Source organism: Oryzias latipes, chromosome 5 (assembly GCF_053564925.1).
Source record: "Oryzias latipes strain Hd-rR chromosome 5, Olatipes_Hd-rR_3.1".
NCBI lineage: Eukaryota > Metazoa > Chordata > Actinopteri > Beloniformes > Adrianichthyidae > Oryzias > Oryzias latipes.
In genome coordinates this window covers 8,311,359-8,328,208 of record NC_136241.1, presented here as the reverse complement: position 1 = coordinate 8,328,208, position 16,850 = coordinate 8,311,359, and the positions used below count along the sequence as shown (strand labels likewise).

Below are 16,850 nucleotides of genomic sequence, written 5' to 3'. Positions count from 1 at the left end.
AGTCGTTTTTTTAAATTTCACTTTTTGAGTCAGCGAATGCTGCTTTATTGTGAAAATAAAAAGCATTTCCGGTATAGACTTTTATTTTGAATCATGAGACACAAATGCTTCCATATGCTGCTGCTGATCAGAGCAAAACATAAAATACTGGACTCCTATTGAGCTTCATTAATGACCACAGCAGATCAAAGGTCAGTTTGCATATCCCCCCCCTTCCATTTACTTTTCTTAAACATAAACAGAAGAAAAGGGAAAAAAACACAAACGTATTGATAACTTATTATCATGATCACATGTAGAAATGTTTCCTGCATTTTTACTTTTTGTGAATTTAAATGAAGTAAAATGAAAGCGAATATCCTTCTGAAAAACATTAAAGAGCTGTTGGATTTTTTTTAAAAACCTGTTCTTCTGAATAAAATTTTTTAAAAGTAGTATTGATAAAACATTCAGAACTAAACCAAATATCAGCAGAAAACATTTAGTTTTTCCTAATTTTATACAACACCAACAGTTAAAATCCTCCCAAAAACCTTCACACATTTATAAACAAATGATCAATTTCTTTCTATCCCAAAAAGCTCAGCTGTTTTCCTCACTTCATGTCTTTTCAGTGAAGCTTTATGTCAGACCTGAACACTAAATTAACATTAGACAAACGTGAAATAAATTAAGTATTAAATGGAAAGTGAAGACATGTCATAGAAAATTGCCAACAATGTATTAAAAAATAATAATGCCATCCATTGTCAGCATATGGTGAGTAAACTAAAGGAACCCATTCAACCCAGTTGACATGATATTGCAAGATCTGGTTTGAGGCTGCTTCACCTCACAGTCTGCACTGTAACTGAACAAGAAATAGGCAAAATACACAGAGTTTTGGGAAAATTAGGACTAAAATGATACAAATAAACTGCATGTATACAGATTAGATTATTATTAGTTCCTCATGATGGTGAGAACGACAAAGTGTATGTTTCTGCCTCACATGCCTCCCCTAACTGCACGCCCCTGTTTGAAAAGTATTTTGATGAGGAATAAAACCGTCAAACCGACCCCAAACCCGCCCAAATTAAGTCAGCCTGCCTAAAGCAATTTCCCCCCGCAAATTCAGAACCAACAGTTTTCTAAAATAAAACTTCTGTCAGTATCAGAAAATAAACTAACTGGAAAAAATCTAAGTTAGTGCATGTATTTTTTTCTGTCTGTGGCTTGCTACCAAGTAGCACACGGATCGGTATTCGGAGTTAGGGTTAAAAGTTGTTTTAATGAGCCTTCATTCATCCGACCACATTTCAATGAGTTACTGTGTCTAATTGTTGGTGTTATGACGTTTTTCAAGAGAATTTATGTTAAGGAACTACAAGGTAGCTTTTTAAATGATGTTACAGCAGTGCTGGACGTATGCCCAAAACAAGACGCAGAAAGGCATGTAAGACTTGTTTTCCGCATTCTAACAAACAAACAGTATGACTTTTTTTCCTCTTTGATAACACGACAATCGTTGCTTTAGATTTGTCCATGGCTCTGTTGCTTCATTCCTGCTCTGTTTACGTTCGCTATGGTGGCTGTTTTGGTCCAGTTGTTCCGCTCCAAGGACAGATTGTATTCAGACTTAAGAATCTCAGAGTGAACTGAAACTGTCTGATTGGAAACGAACACCTTTAAAAATGGAGAGCGGTGTATTCCGACTGGATTATCGGGGAAAACGAATTCTGGTTCACTGTAAGCGGATCAAATGTGTCCTGTCTGAATACACCCTGAAGTTGTCATTCCTAGATATGTGTGCAGGTGTAACACACTTCAAATAAGAATGTTTTTTTTTTTGTTTATGAGAATGTACATCTGAGTTGTTCAGTGTGGGTCCATGTGCACACACCCGACAGTTGAAGTGAATTAAAAAAAACTGTTAAAATTCTTTAACATCTGAGCTTTAGCTCCTCTGTTTGAATTCTTTCATCTACTCTAACTTTTCAACCGTTAACATATGTTTTTAAATTCCAGAGGATTCTGAAGTGGAGAAAATCACCCATTAGCTGATGTGCAGCACTGTGCAGTTGTAAAGTGTTTAATCAACATTTGTTAGCAGATACTGCTGCAGAAAAACAGCTTTTCTACGCCTCAGAATCATCTTATTCACAATGAGAATGTAAAGATTTACGGTATGTCAAAAACGGAGATTATGATGCACAGCAAGTGCAACAACGTCTCAAAGAAACACTGAAAAGCAGATATGTACGTTCCAGATATGGATCCACTGTCTCCCGAGTGACAAGGTCAGTCCACAGTCAAGAAGGGACCACCTTAATGGTTAAACAGGTTGAAGCTGCAGCAGAGCTCGCGGCAAGGGAAGCTGAGTTTGAAGTGCTCATGGAGGAAGAGAAACAACAATAAAAAATAGAAGAGCAACAAAGACGAATAGAAGTAGAAAAGCGCAGGCTAGAAAGTATCCAAGCAGAAAAGGATCTGAAGGCTGCTCGAGCTAGGCTGCATGTCTACGACCAAGGTTTGTCGCAGGAAGGTAGCGTACAGCCCTTCTCTTCAGCGGACACGCTGTTTTATCTAAGAAAGTATGTAGGCGGCCCGTACCGTAAAACACTAGAAATAACTTTCTATAGAAATGACAATGAGGCTTACAGGGATGCATGGAACAAGCTGAATGACAGATATGGACAACCCTTCACCACACAGAGAGCCTTCAGAGACAAGCTAGCAGTCTGGCCAAAAATCCTTTTCTTAAATCGCTGTCACGGTGCAATGGCACATGTAAAGAGCCTCGAGATATTAAACAACTGTGAAGAGAATAAAAAGGCTAATTCAGACACTACCAGAATGGACAGCATCTCAGTGGAACAGGAAGGCCACAGAACACTTGAAAAGGACCAAAGAGTTTCCCAGCTTCAAAGATTTTGCTGCATTTGTTGCAATGGAGGCAGAGATTGCTTGCAATCCGATTACCTCAGCCTTTGCCCTCCACAGCACAGAATCTAATGCTGCAAAACAAAACAATAGAGAAACTAAAAGAAATAAAGCAAATGTGATGAGTACTCAATCTGAGGCTGACATTAAAAGGCAGGGGCCAGTTAAAGGAAAGGAAAAGATTCCTTGTAGTTTCTGTCAAGACCTACAGCACAGACAACATGGATGTCCCAAGTTCATTGCAAAAACCCTGGAAGAGTTCAAGATCCTCCTGTTAACCTATAAGGCCTTATATGGAATGGCCCCGTCCTATATTAAGGACCTCATAGTCCCTTACCATCCAATAAGAACACTTCGCTCGAAAAATGCAGGACTGCTAGTGGTTCCTAGAATTGGTAAAAGTACGGTTGGAGGTAGAGCGTTTAGCCACCAAGCCCCTGTTTTATGGAATAAACTCCCAGCTCATGTAAGAGAGGCCGACTCAGTTTCTACATTCAAAGTTAGACTAAAAAACTTTCCTCTTTGGGCAGGCTTATTATCAGACTAGATAGTATTCAGAGATTTTTTAACTTAATGTTAATGTGTTTAAATTAAACTTAATAACAATGACTATTTCTTTTAAAAGGCTGCTAGAAGTTGAAGCTGGGGTAACTATGGTGCACTGGGGTTCTGTCCTCTTTTCCCATCTACTTCTACCCTTCCTCTCTTCTCTATTCTTGATCATTATTCATCATTTAGTTCTCCATGCCTCTGTTTGGTGCAGTGCAATTCATGTATTGTCCCTCTTTCCCTCTCCCCTCCTGGGGAGTGGGAGTGCTTCCAGATTCCAGTTGGCTCATCCGTGCTCCTGTTCCTGACCGTGTACCTCGTCTCTGCTCCTGCTCTGACACCTGGCTGTGGTTCCTGTCTCAGGCTCGACTCGTGCCCTTGACTGTCCCCCGAACCACGGCTGGATGAAGCTCATCTGCTGGACTTTAAATATGTAGTTGAAGGGTTAGATGAGTTAATTCTTCTCTAAGAGTTCTGGTAAATCGCCTGTCCGTCCTGGGGGAGGATCCCTCCTTCATGTGGGCACCCCTGAGGTTTCTTCGTTTCTTTCCGTTTTTTTAGGAGTTTTTCCTTACCGCGAAGGGGGGGTCTAAGGGCAGGGATGCCAGTATAGCTTAGTCAGTTTGTTAGTTCAATTTAGTATTTTCCTATTGAACTCTTTGTATTCATGATCCTTTTGAGCTCATGTTTCATTCCAAAGCTGTTGTTAATGTTGTGATTTTGGGCTATACAAATAAAATTGAATTTAATTGTCTCAAACTCTCCACCATCATTCCAGTCCCTTATAAAGTCCCCAGTCTCAGGACTAAACGACTATAGACCAGTCACCCTGACCTCGGTAGTCATGAAATCCTTTGAACGACTGGTGCTGAACCACCTGAAGGTCATCACAGAGCCTCTGCTAGACCCCCTGCAGTTTTCCTACAGAGCAAACAGGTCAGGGGACGACGCAGTCAACATGGCTCTCCACTACATCCTGCACCACCTCGACTGTGCAGACACGTACGCACGGGTTCTATTTGTGGACTTTTGCTCCGCATTTAACACCATCGTCCCAGAGCTCCTCCACCACAAGCTGTTCCAGCTCACCGTGCCTCTCCCCACCTGTCAGTGGATCATCAGTTTCCTCACCGACAGGAGGCAGCAGGTGAAACTGGGATGCCTCACATCCAGCACCCAGATCCTGAACACTGGCGCCCCCCAGGGGTGTGTTCTCTCCCCTCTGCTCTTCTCCCTCTACCCAAACGACTGCAGATCAGGAGCCTCCTCTGTGAAACTCTTTAAGTTTGCAGATGACACCACAGTCATTGGGCTCATCCAGGACGTTGATGAGACTGCATATAGAGGAGAAGTGGAGCGGCTAGTCCGCTGGAGCAGCCAGAACCACCTGGAGCTGAACCCAATTAAAACATTGGAGATGACAGTGGACTTCAGAAGGAACCCCCCTACCACCCCCCACTCACAATTCTCAACAGCACTGTCCCCTCAACAGACTCACACAGGTTCCTGGGGTCCACCATCTCAGGGGACCTTAAGTGGCCTCTCACATTGACTCACTCCGGAAAAAGACTCAGCAGAGGTTGTGCTTCCTGCGACAACTCAAGAAGTTCAACCTGCCTCAGGAGCTGCTGACCGTCTTCTACACGGCAATAATCCAGTCTGTCCTGACCACATCCATCACGGTCTGGTTTGGTTCAGCTACCAGACACGACAGGAACAGACTACAGAGAATCATTAGATCTGCTGAGTGGATTATTGCTTCCAGCCTTCCCCCCATTCAGGATCTGTACCGATCCAGAGCCAGGAAGCGGGCTGGCAGGATCGTAAAAGACTCCTCGCATCCTGGTCACTGCCTTTTCAGCCTCCTGCCGTCAGGGCGGTGCTTTAGGACAATAGGCACCAAAACCACTCGCCACAAAGACAGCTTTCTCCCCCAAGCTGTCACTCTGATGAAGTCCTGACTCTGGACCACTCAAGGACACTGAACAACTACAGAAACTGTCCAACTGGAGCTACTGCTGCTGCATTTTTGACTTATTTTATTTTATTTTTATTTCGTTATTTAGTTATGTTTATTTATTTTTACAGCTACCTTATTTCTACCTTCTTTGTATTATTTATCCTTTGGTTTGTCTTACCCCTCACACTTTCTATACCTTGCTAGTTTGCACGAGAGCACAAGTAACTGAAGACAAATTCCCTGTACATGCGCTGTACTTGGCCAATAAAGCTGATTCTGATTCTCATAACATTACTGCCTAAAACTTTTATCCCCTTCCTCTGTTGCAGACTGCCTTCGATCTGGTCAAAGAAGCCCAGATCATCTCTAAGTTGGACCTCCGGAGTGCCAACCATCTGGTTCCCATATTCTAGGGGATGAATTGAATTCCGCCTTTAATACAATTCAATTCAATTCATTCATCCATCTTCCTCCACTTATCTGGGACCGGGTCGCGGGGCAGCAGTCTAAGCAAAGATGCCCAGAGTTCCCTCGCCCCGGCCACTTCGTCCAGCTCCTCTGGGGGGACCCAGAGGTGTTCCTCAGTCAGCCGAAAGACATAGTCTCTCCAGCATCTCCTGGGTCTTCCCTGGGGTCTCCATCCAGGAGGCATCCTGACTAGATGCCCGAGCCACCCTTAACTGGCTCCTTTCGATATGGAGGATAAGCAATTTTACTCCGAGATCTTTACGGGTGACCGAGCTTCTCACACTATCTTTAAGGGAGCGCCCAGCCACCCTACAGAGGAAACTCATTTCAGCTGCTTGTATTCGGGTCCTTGTTCTTTCGGTCATGACCCAGTGCTATGACCATCAGTGAGTATTGGAATGGAGATCGACCGGCAAATTAAGAGCTTTGCTGTTTTGCTCAGCTCACTCTTCACCACAATGGACCAATACAGCAACTGCATATCTACGAATGCTGCTCCGATCCGCCTGTCAATCTCACGCTCCGGTCCTCCCTCATCCGTGAACAAGACTGCAAGATATTTAAATCTCCTCCACCTGGGGCAGGGACACTCCACCCACAGAGTGATGGCAAACTACCTTTCTCTGGTCGAGAACCATGGCCTCAGTTTTAGCTGTGCTGACCCTCATTCTAGCCGCTTCACAGTGGGCCGCATACCGCCCCAATGCACGCTGGAGGTCTTGGCTTGATGAAGCCAACAGGACAACAAATGTGCAAAGAGCAGAGAGAAAATAAATACATGCAAGGCAACGAGACACAGGGGAAAACATTCAGAACTGATGAGGAAAGGTAAAACGGGAGGGGAGGCTCGGGCCAAGCGTTTGGGGCGGGGGGGCTCGTGCCAGGCGTCTGGCGCGGGGGACTCGGGCCAGGCGTCTGTTGCGGGGGGCTCGGGCCAGGCGGCTCGGGCCAGGCGTCTGGAGCGGGGGGCTCGGGCCAGGCGTCTGGTGCGGGGGGCTCGGGCCAGGCGTCTGTTGAGGGGGGCTCGGGCCAGGCGTCTGCTGCGGGGGACTCGGGCCAGGCGTCTGTTGCGGGGGGCTCGGGCCAGGCGTCTGGGACTCTGGCCAGGCGTCTGGTGCGGGGGGCTCTGAAGGGGTTGGGGTGCGTTCGGCACCTTCCTTTCCGGCATCCCCCTATTCGGGACCTTCCTGGGAGCAGGGACGGGGCGTGATGCGTCCGAAACCCTTCTGGACGCAGGAACAGGTTGGGGTGCATCCGGGACCCCCCAGGAGGCAGGGACTAGTTGGGGTGCGTCCAGCTGTGGTACAACTGCCTCCCGGCATAAACCTCCAAAAAGCCTTATGTCCCTCTCTGCTGGGTCCAAGTGTGGCTGGTCCATAATGTTACGGGAGAGGTGGGAAGTACCCAGGTGCAGAGAGGAGAGGAGGCAGGAGGTTGCAGGCATTCAGGATCTTTAATAAAGTTCACAAACTACAAACAAAAACCACAGCTAAGCAGGCTAACCAAAACTCGAAACTCGAAAACTTGAAATGCACTACACAGGGGAAAAACATAATTACAAACCATGGACCAGGACCAGTGTGTGTAGTGCGAGAGTCAGGTCGGGTCAGGTCGGGTCAGGTCGAAGATGGATTAAGATGCAGGCAGGATCTGGAGCAGCCCACTACCAACTAATTATTTTAATGTGTTTAATTCAAACATGTTAATAGTAAGCTAAATATTCTCTGATTGCTAGCTAGACTGGCAATAAGCCTGTCCAAACAGGAATGTCTTAAGCCTGACTTTAAATGTAGAAACTGTGTTGGCCTCTCTTACATGAGCTGGGAGCTTATTGAGCTTAAAACAAGACTTTGTTTTTGTCTGTTGCATCACACCTACCAGTCATGTTGAATACCTAGTTATACATTTCGGTCTAAAAAATTCTCCTGCTGTGTTTCAGTGTTTCATTCATTCGCGTTTGTGTACCTCGATGATATCTTAATGTTCTCTCCAGATCTCGAGGCACGTGCAGCACTTCAGAACCGTCTTATACCACTCAGACAAAGTTATTGTTCATTGTTCAGACTGTCCTCTTCACCCAACTACAGCACCGCCAGCACCCCGTTTCGTAGATGGGGGTCCAGCCTATATAGTTCATCGTCTTCTGGCCTCTAAGAGAGTTGGTCGGGGCATCCAATACCTGGTAGACTGGGAGGGTTGTGGTCCAGCGCATCGTCAGTGGGTCCCCGAACGTCACACCCCAGACACCCCAGTGCCTAATTAACCACTTCCACTGGAACCATCCAAATCAACCTCATCATTTGCCTGGAAGTTGGACATTGTGAAAGGGGTCATGTTATGGTCACCCCCTGATGATTTTTTTGGTTTTTCATTGCTGGTTGTCTGTGGCCTTCATGATTGGTCACAGCTGCCTGCAATTATCTCACTTGGTTTCATTATTTAAGGAAGCTCCTCACTGTGTTTGTTGTCGAAGTGTCTTCTGTACTTGATTGTTGTGTGGTTATGATTGGAAACCTTGAACTCATCCAGTCTGGTTGAGTCTTCCTGCTCCTAGGTTAACCTCTGTTGAATATTCGTAACAGCGTGATTTGGCCAGCAGCACACGTTACATAAATATAGCTACAAAATAAAACAATACACCTTACAGTTATTACAATTTAAAATTTAAAGTGCAGCATTGTAACTTAAATTAATTAATTCGTGAAATGCTGCAAGATCAGACCATTCAATAATTAAATAAAGAGTGAAATAACTGCATGTATTTCGTACATAAAATAATTTGGTATTTCAACTACATATTGACACATTTAGTGAAAGATGTATTCATTTATTTCAAGTTTTAGTGATTTCACAACACTTTTAAAAATAATTAATGTTGCATTCATTTATTTCAAACCGTTTCAACCTCTGATCTTCCATTGCAAGAATCATTCACTTAAAAAAATGTCTAATTTATTCCAAAGGCGCTTTCCTTCCATCCATCCATCCATCCATCCATCCATCCATCCATCCATCCATCCATCCATCCATCCATCCATCCATCCATCCATCCATCCATCCATCCATCCATCCATCCATCCATCCATCCATCCATCCATCCCTCTCCTTGTCCACTTCCTCCAACCCCTCTAAGGTAATCCCGAGGCATTTGCAGTCCAGTCAAAGGAGGTTGACATGTTCTGGGTCTTTTCCGGGGTCTCCGTATAGTAGTCCATGCCAGGGATGCATTCCGCTCAACCATTACTACTATAAGGATCTGTCCCAGCTGTGGTCTGATAGGTTTTTTTTTTGTGCAAACTAATTAAGTTCTTGCACACTAATATGGTTCATACATGTCTATACCTTGCTTCTGTGCAGTAATGTTAAATGGTAATGTTAAAGTCTAGCTCCAAAAATAAGCCCAGAATCTCTTAACATCAAATTGTACATTTTGCAAAAGGCATTTAGAAAAAAATACAACTCTTTTGGCATCCCCTAAACCCATGTTTACAGGATGCCCTATACATGGGTTTAGGGGATTATGTGTCTGTCGGATTGCCAGATTGTCTTTATTGGTCAATGGTCCAGAGGTAAAATACTTGGATATAAGCTTAAATGTATCCACTGGATGCAAAACTGGACACAAAACTCTGCATTGAACTGAGTTAGGTAAAGGTTGGATGTATGACCAAAAGAGATTGGCTTGTAGGTTTGGTTACACCAAAAAGTTCTCTGTTGAAATTCTGGAATCCCTGTATCAATAAAATTTTTGTAGTCCCTCTTGAAGTTGTCCAGTTGTCTGTGTTCATAAGTCTTGTGAGATAAATCTTCCATTATTTATGTATTAATATACTGCCTGTAACCTGTGTGTATGTGACAACTAAGCTGTGTATGTGACAACTAAGTCATGCAGTTAACTTATGACGCTCTAATGTTATGACTCTGTAAAGACTCCCCCGTCTCCCCAATCACCTATCTCTAACATCCCACTCTCTCCCTCTCTTTTACTTTTCCGTCCGGTTCAACAAGGAATGCATACAAATATAATTATTATAAATAAAGCTTAGCCTCAAATATAGAAGGGGTTTATACAAGTATACACTAAGTTTGTCTGAAAATCCATAATCCCCTATTGTAACGGTAAAATCTGTCCAACACAATAGGCTTTCAGCTCTGATCTGTTTGCTCAGCTATTGCACAGGACAAGTTAAAAAAAAAAAAGTTCACCTGAGCTCCTTTGGACCCGCTATCCCTATTCCCCCTTTCATTCCAGTGTCCTGTGTGACAGGAGCAGGAAAAGGAACCAATTATGATTGTCTTGTGTATAATGATTATTTTTTCTGCTCACTAACAGATGTTCTAGGGGGTTTGTGTACGTTTATTTGTTTCTATCTATCTACTTTACAACTATGAATCAATTTTTTATCAATTACAAATCAATAAATCGCAATATGTATTTCCACCTGTGTACTGGAGATGTGGGTTTCTGATTGAAAGTCTATGGAAGTAAGGAAACAATAAGAATTAATACATAAACAATATGAATGAATGAAATCTTTTAATGGAGTATGTTTCCCATTTTTAGCCACAAACAAGATTATACCAAACCAACTTCTTACAGCATTATTTAAATCTGCTTCCCCGAAATAACAAGTTCAAATGTGTAATTTACATTAGAGTTAAACCACTCAAAAACACAATTTGATGATTCCATTAAACTTATTTTGAAAATATGTAAAATAAAGTCAAGAAATGCTGTAACCATTCGTCATTAACACTTACAGAGGAAATAGCTGCTATGTGTGCTGATGTGTTTTATTTTTTCAGAAAATGATATTTACAGTCTCGAGCCTACAAATACTCATTATCAAGTATAACGTTATAATTTTGTGCCTTTATATTTGTTTTATGTCATCCTTTAACTACAGCACATTGCTTCACCAGGATAATTTGAACAACATTACCCTACCAAACACCAAATATAATTGTCTAAATATAAACATATTACTGGAGCAGAGGAATGTGAAGATCAAGCATCACAGGTGCTATCAGAGGAGACACTCAGCTCTTCACACCACTTGATATAAGCTTTCTGTAGGGTGTCACATGATATGTTGTTAAAGATTTCTGCAGTAAAAAAAGAAGAGGAAAGAAAAAAGTCTTTAGCTGCAGTGTCTACATTTCAGATTCATGATATCAATAATTTATATTCCCTTTTATGACATGTTTAGAATGATACCTGCTTGTCCAAGACCGATAGGTAGAGGCATTCTGACAAGGCCACCCGAATGTTTCAGTCTGTCCTGCAGGGACTTCTGTATCAGCTCCATTGTAAACTCTTCATGCCAGACAGGAAGCTCAAGTCCCACCATGCAGTTGATGATCCTTTGCTTCTCTTCCTCAGTCAATAGGCCACTCTCATGAGACACATAAGCCATGTAAGACATATCGATATTGACTGCCTCACCATGCAGCAGGGACGGGAGTACTTTCTGTGTTTAAATTAGAAAAGAAGAATGTTAAAACAAAGAATAAACAAATGTAGTAAATATTTCTTGTAAAGGAATTGTTACCATTTCTAATGCTGGACTTATAAGATGACCAAAGTCAACAAGTCTGTTAAGGTCGTCCTCCCAAAGATTTGGAGCAAGCTCTTCCAGCATAGTTATAATTGCTATTTGGGTTGTCTGAGATGCAACCTTTACGCTGTTGTGTCCATATACATTGTTGCCAGCCTGAAATTTGGTGTCTAAGAGCATACAGCCATGTTCCTCAAGAAGCTCAAAAAGGCCCTTGTGCTTCATCAAAGCCATCTGGAAGGAAGCAACATCTGTTTAAACATAAATAAAAAGCCCACATAGGTTCTATTTTATGTATGGTTCCTATTGCAAATGTTATATAAATGTTGTTAAAAACACAGAGAAGAACACAGGTATCTCCAAATATCAGCACTTTCATACCTTCAACATTTCAGCCAAACCATTGGAGATGTGTCTCCTTGGAACACTTTGCATGAATGACAGGTCAAGAAAAGCAGCAGCAGGTGGAATGTAAGCACCCAACTTGTTCTTGCAGTTTGCAAAATTAACACCAGTCTTTGCCCCTACGCTGGCATCAATGTAGGAAAGAAGAGTGGTTGGGACCCTGATGTAAGGAGTGCGCCTCCTGTACAGTGAAGCAGCCAAACCGACTATGTCTAAACAAACACCTCCACCAATAGCAATGATGGGCTCCGTGCGGCGGTCCAGGGCAAAGTTGTTAACTTCTTCAAGGATTTTCAATGCAGTTTCCATTGATTTATTCTCCTCTGTGGTGGAAAGAGCCAAGATTTTATAAACCACATCATTAGCTTCTAAGTATTCAGTCAGCTTGGGGCCATAGATTTTGTAGACTTCCTGATCAATGACCACAAATCGCCTAATTGGCTTGTTTGATCTTTTAATGTCCTCTATTTGCTGTGGGTCGGTGATATGGCCAAGAAGAAGAGTGTCATTACTTGAGTCCAGCAAACCATGAGTCTCAGTGACCTTGTAAGTAAAGGTGATTGGGCTGACCACTGTCCAAGAAGTGCCTTTCTCTGTGATGCTTTCATATCTGTCAAAAAGGGGGAAAATTGAAAAATGTGTTTTACAGTCAATAGTTCAGTGTGTTAACAAATGAGACATTAAATCTTTTCTAAATTTTAAAGACCAAAATAATGATGTAAAGATGTGGAATGAGTAAATAAGATTGCTGTTCAACATGTTGTCGTGCGTTATTTTCTGTAGACTGTGACTTGACTGTGTCAACAAACAAGTATTTTAGTAATCTTGGCAATATCAATCCCATTCACCGCTTTGAACACGGGAGATGGATTTGTGACTTTGAACATGTATGTTTGCTTAAACATTGATAGCAATTGACCCTCAGACCAGGCGAGTATGTAGGTGTATTCAAAGTGGAAGGTACAGTTTGTTCTTCTGTTTTTTTTTTTTTTGTGGTAATTTAAGTTATTTTGAGGTCAGCTGCATCTTCTTGTTTTTAATAATTGGAAACCTTGAGTTATAAATATCACAGTTAAAATGTATATTTTCAAAAAAAATCTTCTAAAATATATATTAAAATATATTCTGAAAAGGCTGCAACCTAAAGTTGAGCAAACTTGAGAAGAAACGCAAAAAATTTGATTTTTAGGAAGTATTACTAAAATGCATTGTTACCATAGTAATTCTACTTATTACTGAAATGAACAGCTAATTTAAAGGACAACAGAGAGTGGGAATAATATATTAGATAAGGACAAAATACTTCTACACTATTTTGAATTTTATAAAACATAATTTTCTACGCTATGCAACATTTTTGATTGAATTTATTAAATGTATTAAAAAAAATAAGAAAAGGCCTTAAAGGTATTCAAAAACCTGCACTAGAAAAATTGAAGAGTAGCAATAGTAATAGTAATAGCAGTAGTAATTAATTACTTTATACTTTTTTTACATAAAAAACAGCAGGATTAACTAGTAAAGCATGAGTTTACTTGTACCATATATTTTAATTTCCACCAGTTTGTGGCAGTAGAGTCATTATTATTTAGGACACATTTATGAAACATTTGTGTGCAATATTGTGTGAACAGTCAAAATAAATGTAGGTATTTACTATCTAAAAGTTGAAATGCCAACCTCTGTGACAGACTTCTTTTACGCAACTAGATTTCATTTCACAGTTATGAAAAAGGGAAACAGGTAAAACAGGAAAATAATCAGTGTATTTTTTTTTTTTTAAGATTCACGCCTGAAGAGATGTGGGTCAAGTAAGATCCTTAGTTTTATTTATTTTGTTTTTTTTTCTTGTCACAATCATGCTTTGTCATATTTCACAATTAGTCAGTGTTTTGTTTGCTGTTAAAAAATAATGCAGACATATTTTTTAATTTAAGACACTAAACTCTGACAGATTTTTATAGTTAGTCTGAGGTTTAAAGCTCTTGTATAAAACGCGCAACCATTAGACCACATTATTTTTTCTAGTCTCTGACAAAACTCTTTTTGCATGAAGAAAAAAAATCTGTATCGATAAAAAATGTATAAACCCATGAATGACTTGCAGCACTAGCAACTTACTTGTGTTTTTTTCAAACAATAGTCTTATCTGTTTGTAAAAAATAAATATGGTCACACTTACATTTTAGCAGCAGAGACACAATCAAAAGTGTCCTTGATCTTCATGCCCAATTTGCTTTTCCATGTACCTTTGACCCTTACTAAGCTAAACTCGCTGTTCTTTTCTTTGACATTGCTATCCTCCTGATGAACTTTTCCCATTCTCTCACAGATAACTGGAGCTGAAGGTAGGATGGCTCGTAAAAGAGTGTGAGAAGCCAGCATTGAGAGGCTATATATACAGAACAGTAATTCGAAGATTCGACTTTAGCAAGGGAGGAGCATTACCCCTTAATTTCACATCACATGCCAAAACATGTGTTGTGTAATTGCAAAGTAACACCTGTTTAGCAGACTGGAAATGTGACTTTTCTTTAATACTAATGCAAACCATTTTAACAATATAAAAGGAAATTATGAGTAGGTAGTGTATAATTACATTCTCAGGACCTCAAAATTGTTGGCATTTGGAGGGGGCAAATCATTGATCTGTAAATAGTTGCATCATTTTAAAAAACTCCAAACTTACCTAGAGAGAAGAAATAGAAAAAGGCTGATCAGTCCAAAATATTGTTCTATTTGTTTGGTCGAGCTGTTTAATTTTCAAATGCCAACATTTGTGATGAGCTTACCCTTTTTAAAAAACTGATTGGACTGCATTCAGAGGTCACAACACTCTTGTAACTTATAATGTAACATATTGTGAAACCCAATACTAGACATGCTGTTTAATGTAAATAAACCAACAGAATCCCTACAGTTTGAACCCATGTTCACACGCTCCTGTTTCAGTAAATGCTTTAACACATTAACTTTAAGTTTCAATTAGCTATCAAAACATTTGAGAAGCTGGCTCAAGATACATGTTTTAATACATAACATGAGATTTCACGGAACAGGAAGGAGCTGTTATGTAGCAAAGTGTTTTACAACCCAATACAGTCAAGGTCATTGACACAATTTAGGTAACAGTAACAGCTTTTGACTGACTCTGATTCATTATTTGTAAAAAAGATTTTCTTAAATCACATTAAATCTAAAGCATGTCTCTCAGAACTGGTTTGTTCTTGCAGCTTGTTGTGTTTGCCTTCATAGATTTGCTGAGAATGAACGACTAAAACACAAAAAGCTCGAGGGCAAATTCCAATCTCTCTTTTCAATCTAACCTGCTATGAGCTGCCAAAGTCTCAGACTGAAAGCCCCATGAAAGAACAGCAACTTTTCACCTCATTTTTCTCTGATCAGTGTCTATACCAAAAACTGTTTCAACTGTTTCAAATAGTTTAAACCCTTTTTTTAGATAGTGCTAAATGTTATTTTGATTCATCATTTTAGTAAACTGTACTTTCCTTTTAGGTTACTGAAAGGACAAATGAGAGAAGGAGAATTAAGAGGATGTTTAATGAGATGTAGGGAGAGTGTGAGTAAGATGGAAAGAATGGGATAAAATGGTCATAGAGAGACATAAGACAAAGTAAAGCAAAGGTTGGGGACAGAAAAAGCTGACCGAAAAGGCAAACAGGTTCATGAATGTACTCAAACATGGAAATATTTTACATGAGGCTAAAAATTTTGTGCAGTAGCCCACATTTCCACTCACTGATTTAGCTGATAACTGCACACACCTTCATGCTCATGTCTAAGCAAACCCACACATATGGAGTGTATTCAGACTGGACACATTTGATTTGTTTAAAGTGAACCAGAGTTAGTTTCCCCTGATTATCCAGAACAAATGTTCAGTCTGAAAACTCCCAAGCGGAGAAGGAAACACTCTTTAACCCATCTTTGCAGGTGGTCTCGGTTTGTTTCCAATCGGACTGAGCTTGTGTTTGCTCTGAGTTTTCTCAGTCTGAATAGGCCACGTGCTGTGAGTGGATCAACTAAATCAAAACAGCCACCATAGTTGGGCAGTATGGGATGTAAACAGAGCAGGAAGGAAGCAACCATGACAATGACACACAGCAACTCATTTAAATGAGCCCCACCCACCAGCCCCAAACAAGATGGTCACTGCCAAGGAGTCAAGACCACCTCTTCCACTGATCCTAGGAACAAATAAGGGCACCCAGAAGAAGCCTGTATGATCCTCCAGGATGCTCACCAGCCATGATAAGATCAGCACCTGCACAAGCAAGCACTGCCACTGATAGCTGATGGTTCAATTGTGCTCATTTTTATTTTATTTTTTTTAAGTGAATTAATGAATCGCCTTTATTGTCACAATAAGAAGAAATACAACTATAACAAAATACTGTAAATCTCTGACTAAAAGCCACCACTTTGAACCCTGCATCTTCAATAATCATGCAGCTAATTTATAGATTTTTACGGGTTAAGGAAATTCATACCACCAAAAGATTTGGCTTCCTCACGTCAGACCCACTTCATAGTGGACCAATGAAACAGCTTGAATTAAATCCAAAACACTAACCCTAAATTCTTCAGATCAGTCATATTGTACTTCATGTACACACACGGATAATGGAAAAAACCCCAAGAAAAGCATATGATGCAACTTTTAAGTTAAAAGCGATGATCTGGGAATCAAAGGAGGAAGTAGAGCGGTTGCTCGTGAGCTTGGGACCAATGAATTGATGGTAAATGGTAAATGGCATATACTTGTATAGCACTTTTCTATCTTCCTCGAAGGCCAGAAGTGTTTTATATTCATGCACTGGTGGAGCCTCTGCTGAGGTTTCCACCTCGGCTGGCTGATCCAACAGATCCACATCAGACCTAAAATCAAAGCAATCGCCCTCTAAATGATGATTGAAGATTTTAAAGGGGAACCATCATGGCACCTCAGATTTATGAGATATAAAGGC

General features: G+C 40.9%; 1 protein-coding gene across 1 annotated transcript; it reads right to left on the bottom strand.

Annotated features, from left to right (window-relative positions):
• Positions 1 to 10,419: 10,419 nt before the first annotated feature.
• eevs (2-epi-5-epi-valiolone synthase) lies at positions 10,420 to 14,274 on the bottom strand. The gene is made up of 5 exons (XM_004068599.5): positions 14,045 to 14,274; positions 11,839 to 12,472; positions 11,452 to 11,691; positions 11,118 to 11,370; positions 10,420 to 11,005 (listed from the first exon to the last, which is right to left on the bottom strand). The coding sequence occupies exons 1-5, from the start codon at positions 14,245 to 14,247 to the stop codon at positions 10,908 to 10,910; spliced, it is 1,428 nt and encodes a 475-aa protein (XP_004068647.4). The 5' UTR covers positions 14,248 to 14,274; the 3' UTR covers positions 10,420 to 10,907.
• Between the last annotated feature and the right edge of the window lie 2,576 nt (positions 14,275 to 16,850).

Bases quoted from the DNA above. Each gene is read 5' to 3' on its own strand.
- eevs (XM_004068599.5), bottom strand. From the start codon at position 14,247: ATGCTGGCTTCTCACACTCTTTTACGAGCCATCCTACCTTCAGCTCCA. The intron at 11,692-11,838 runs GTATGAAAGTGC...GCTTCCTTCCAG, and splicing joins GTTTGGCTGAAATGTTGAAG to ATGGCTTTGATGAAGCACAA. The intron at 11,006-11,117 runs GTATCATTCTAA...TTTTTACTGCAG, and splicing joins TATCGGTCTTGGACAAGCAG to AAATCTTTAACAACATATCA.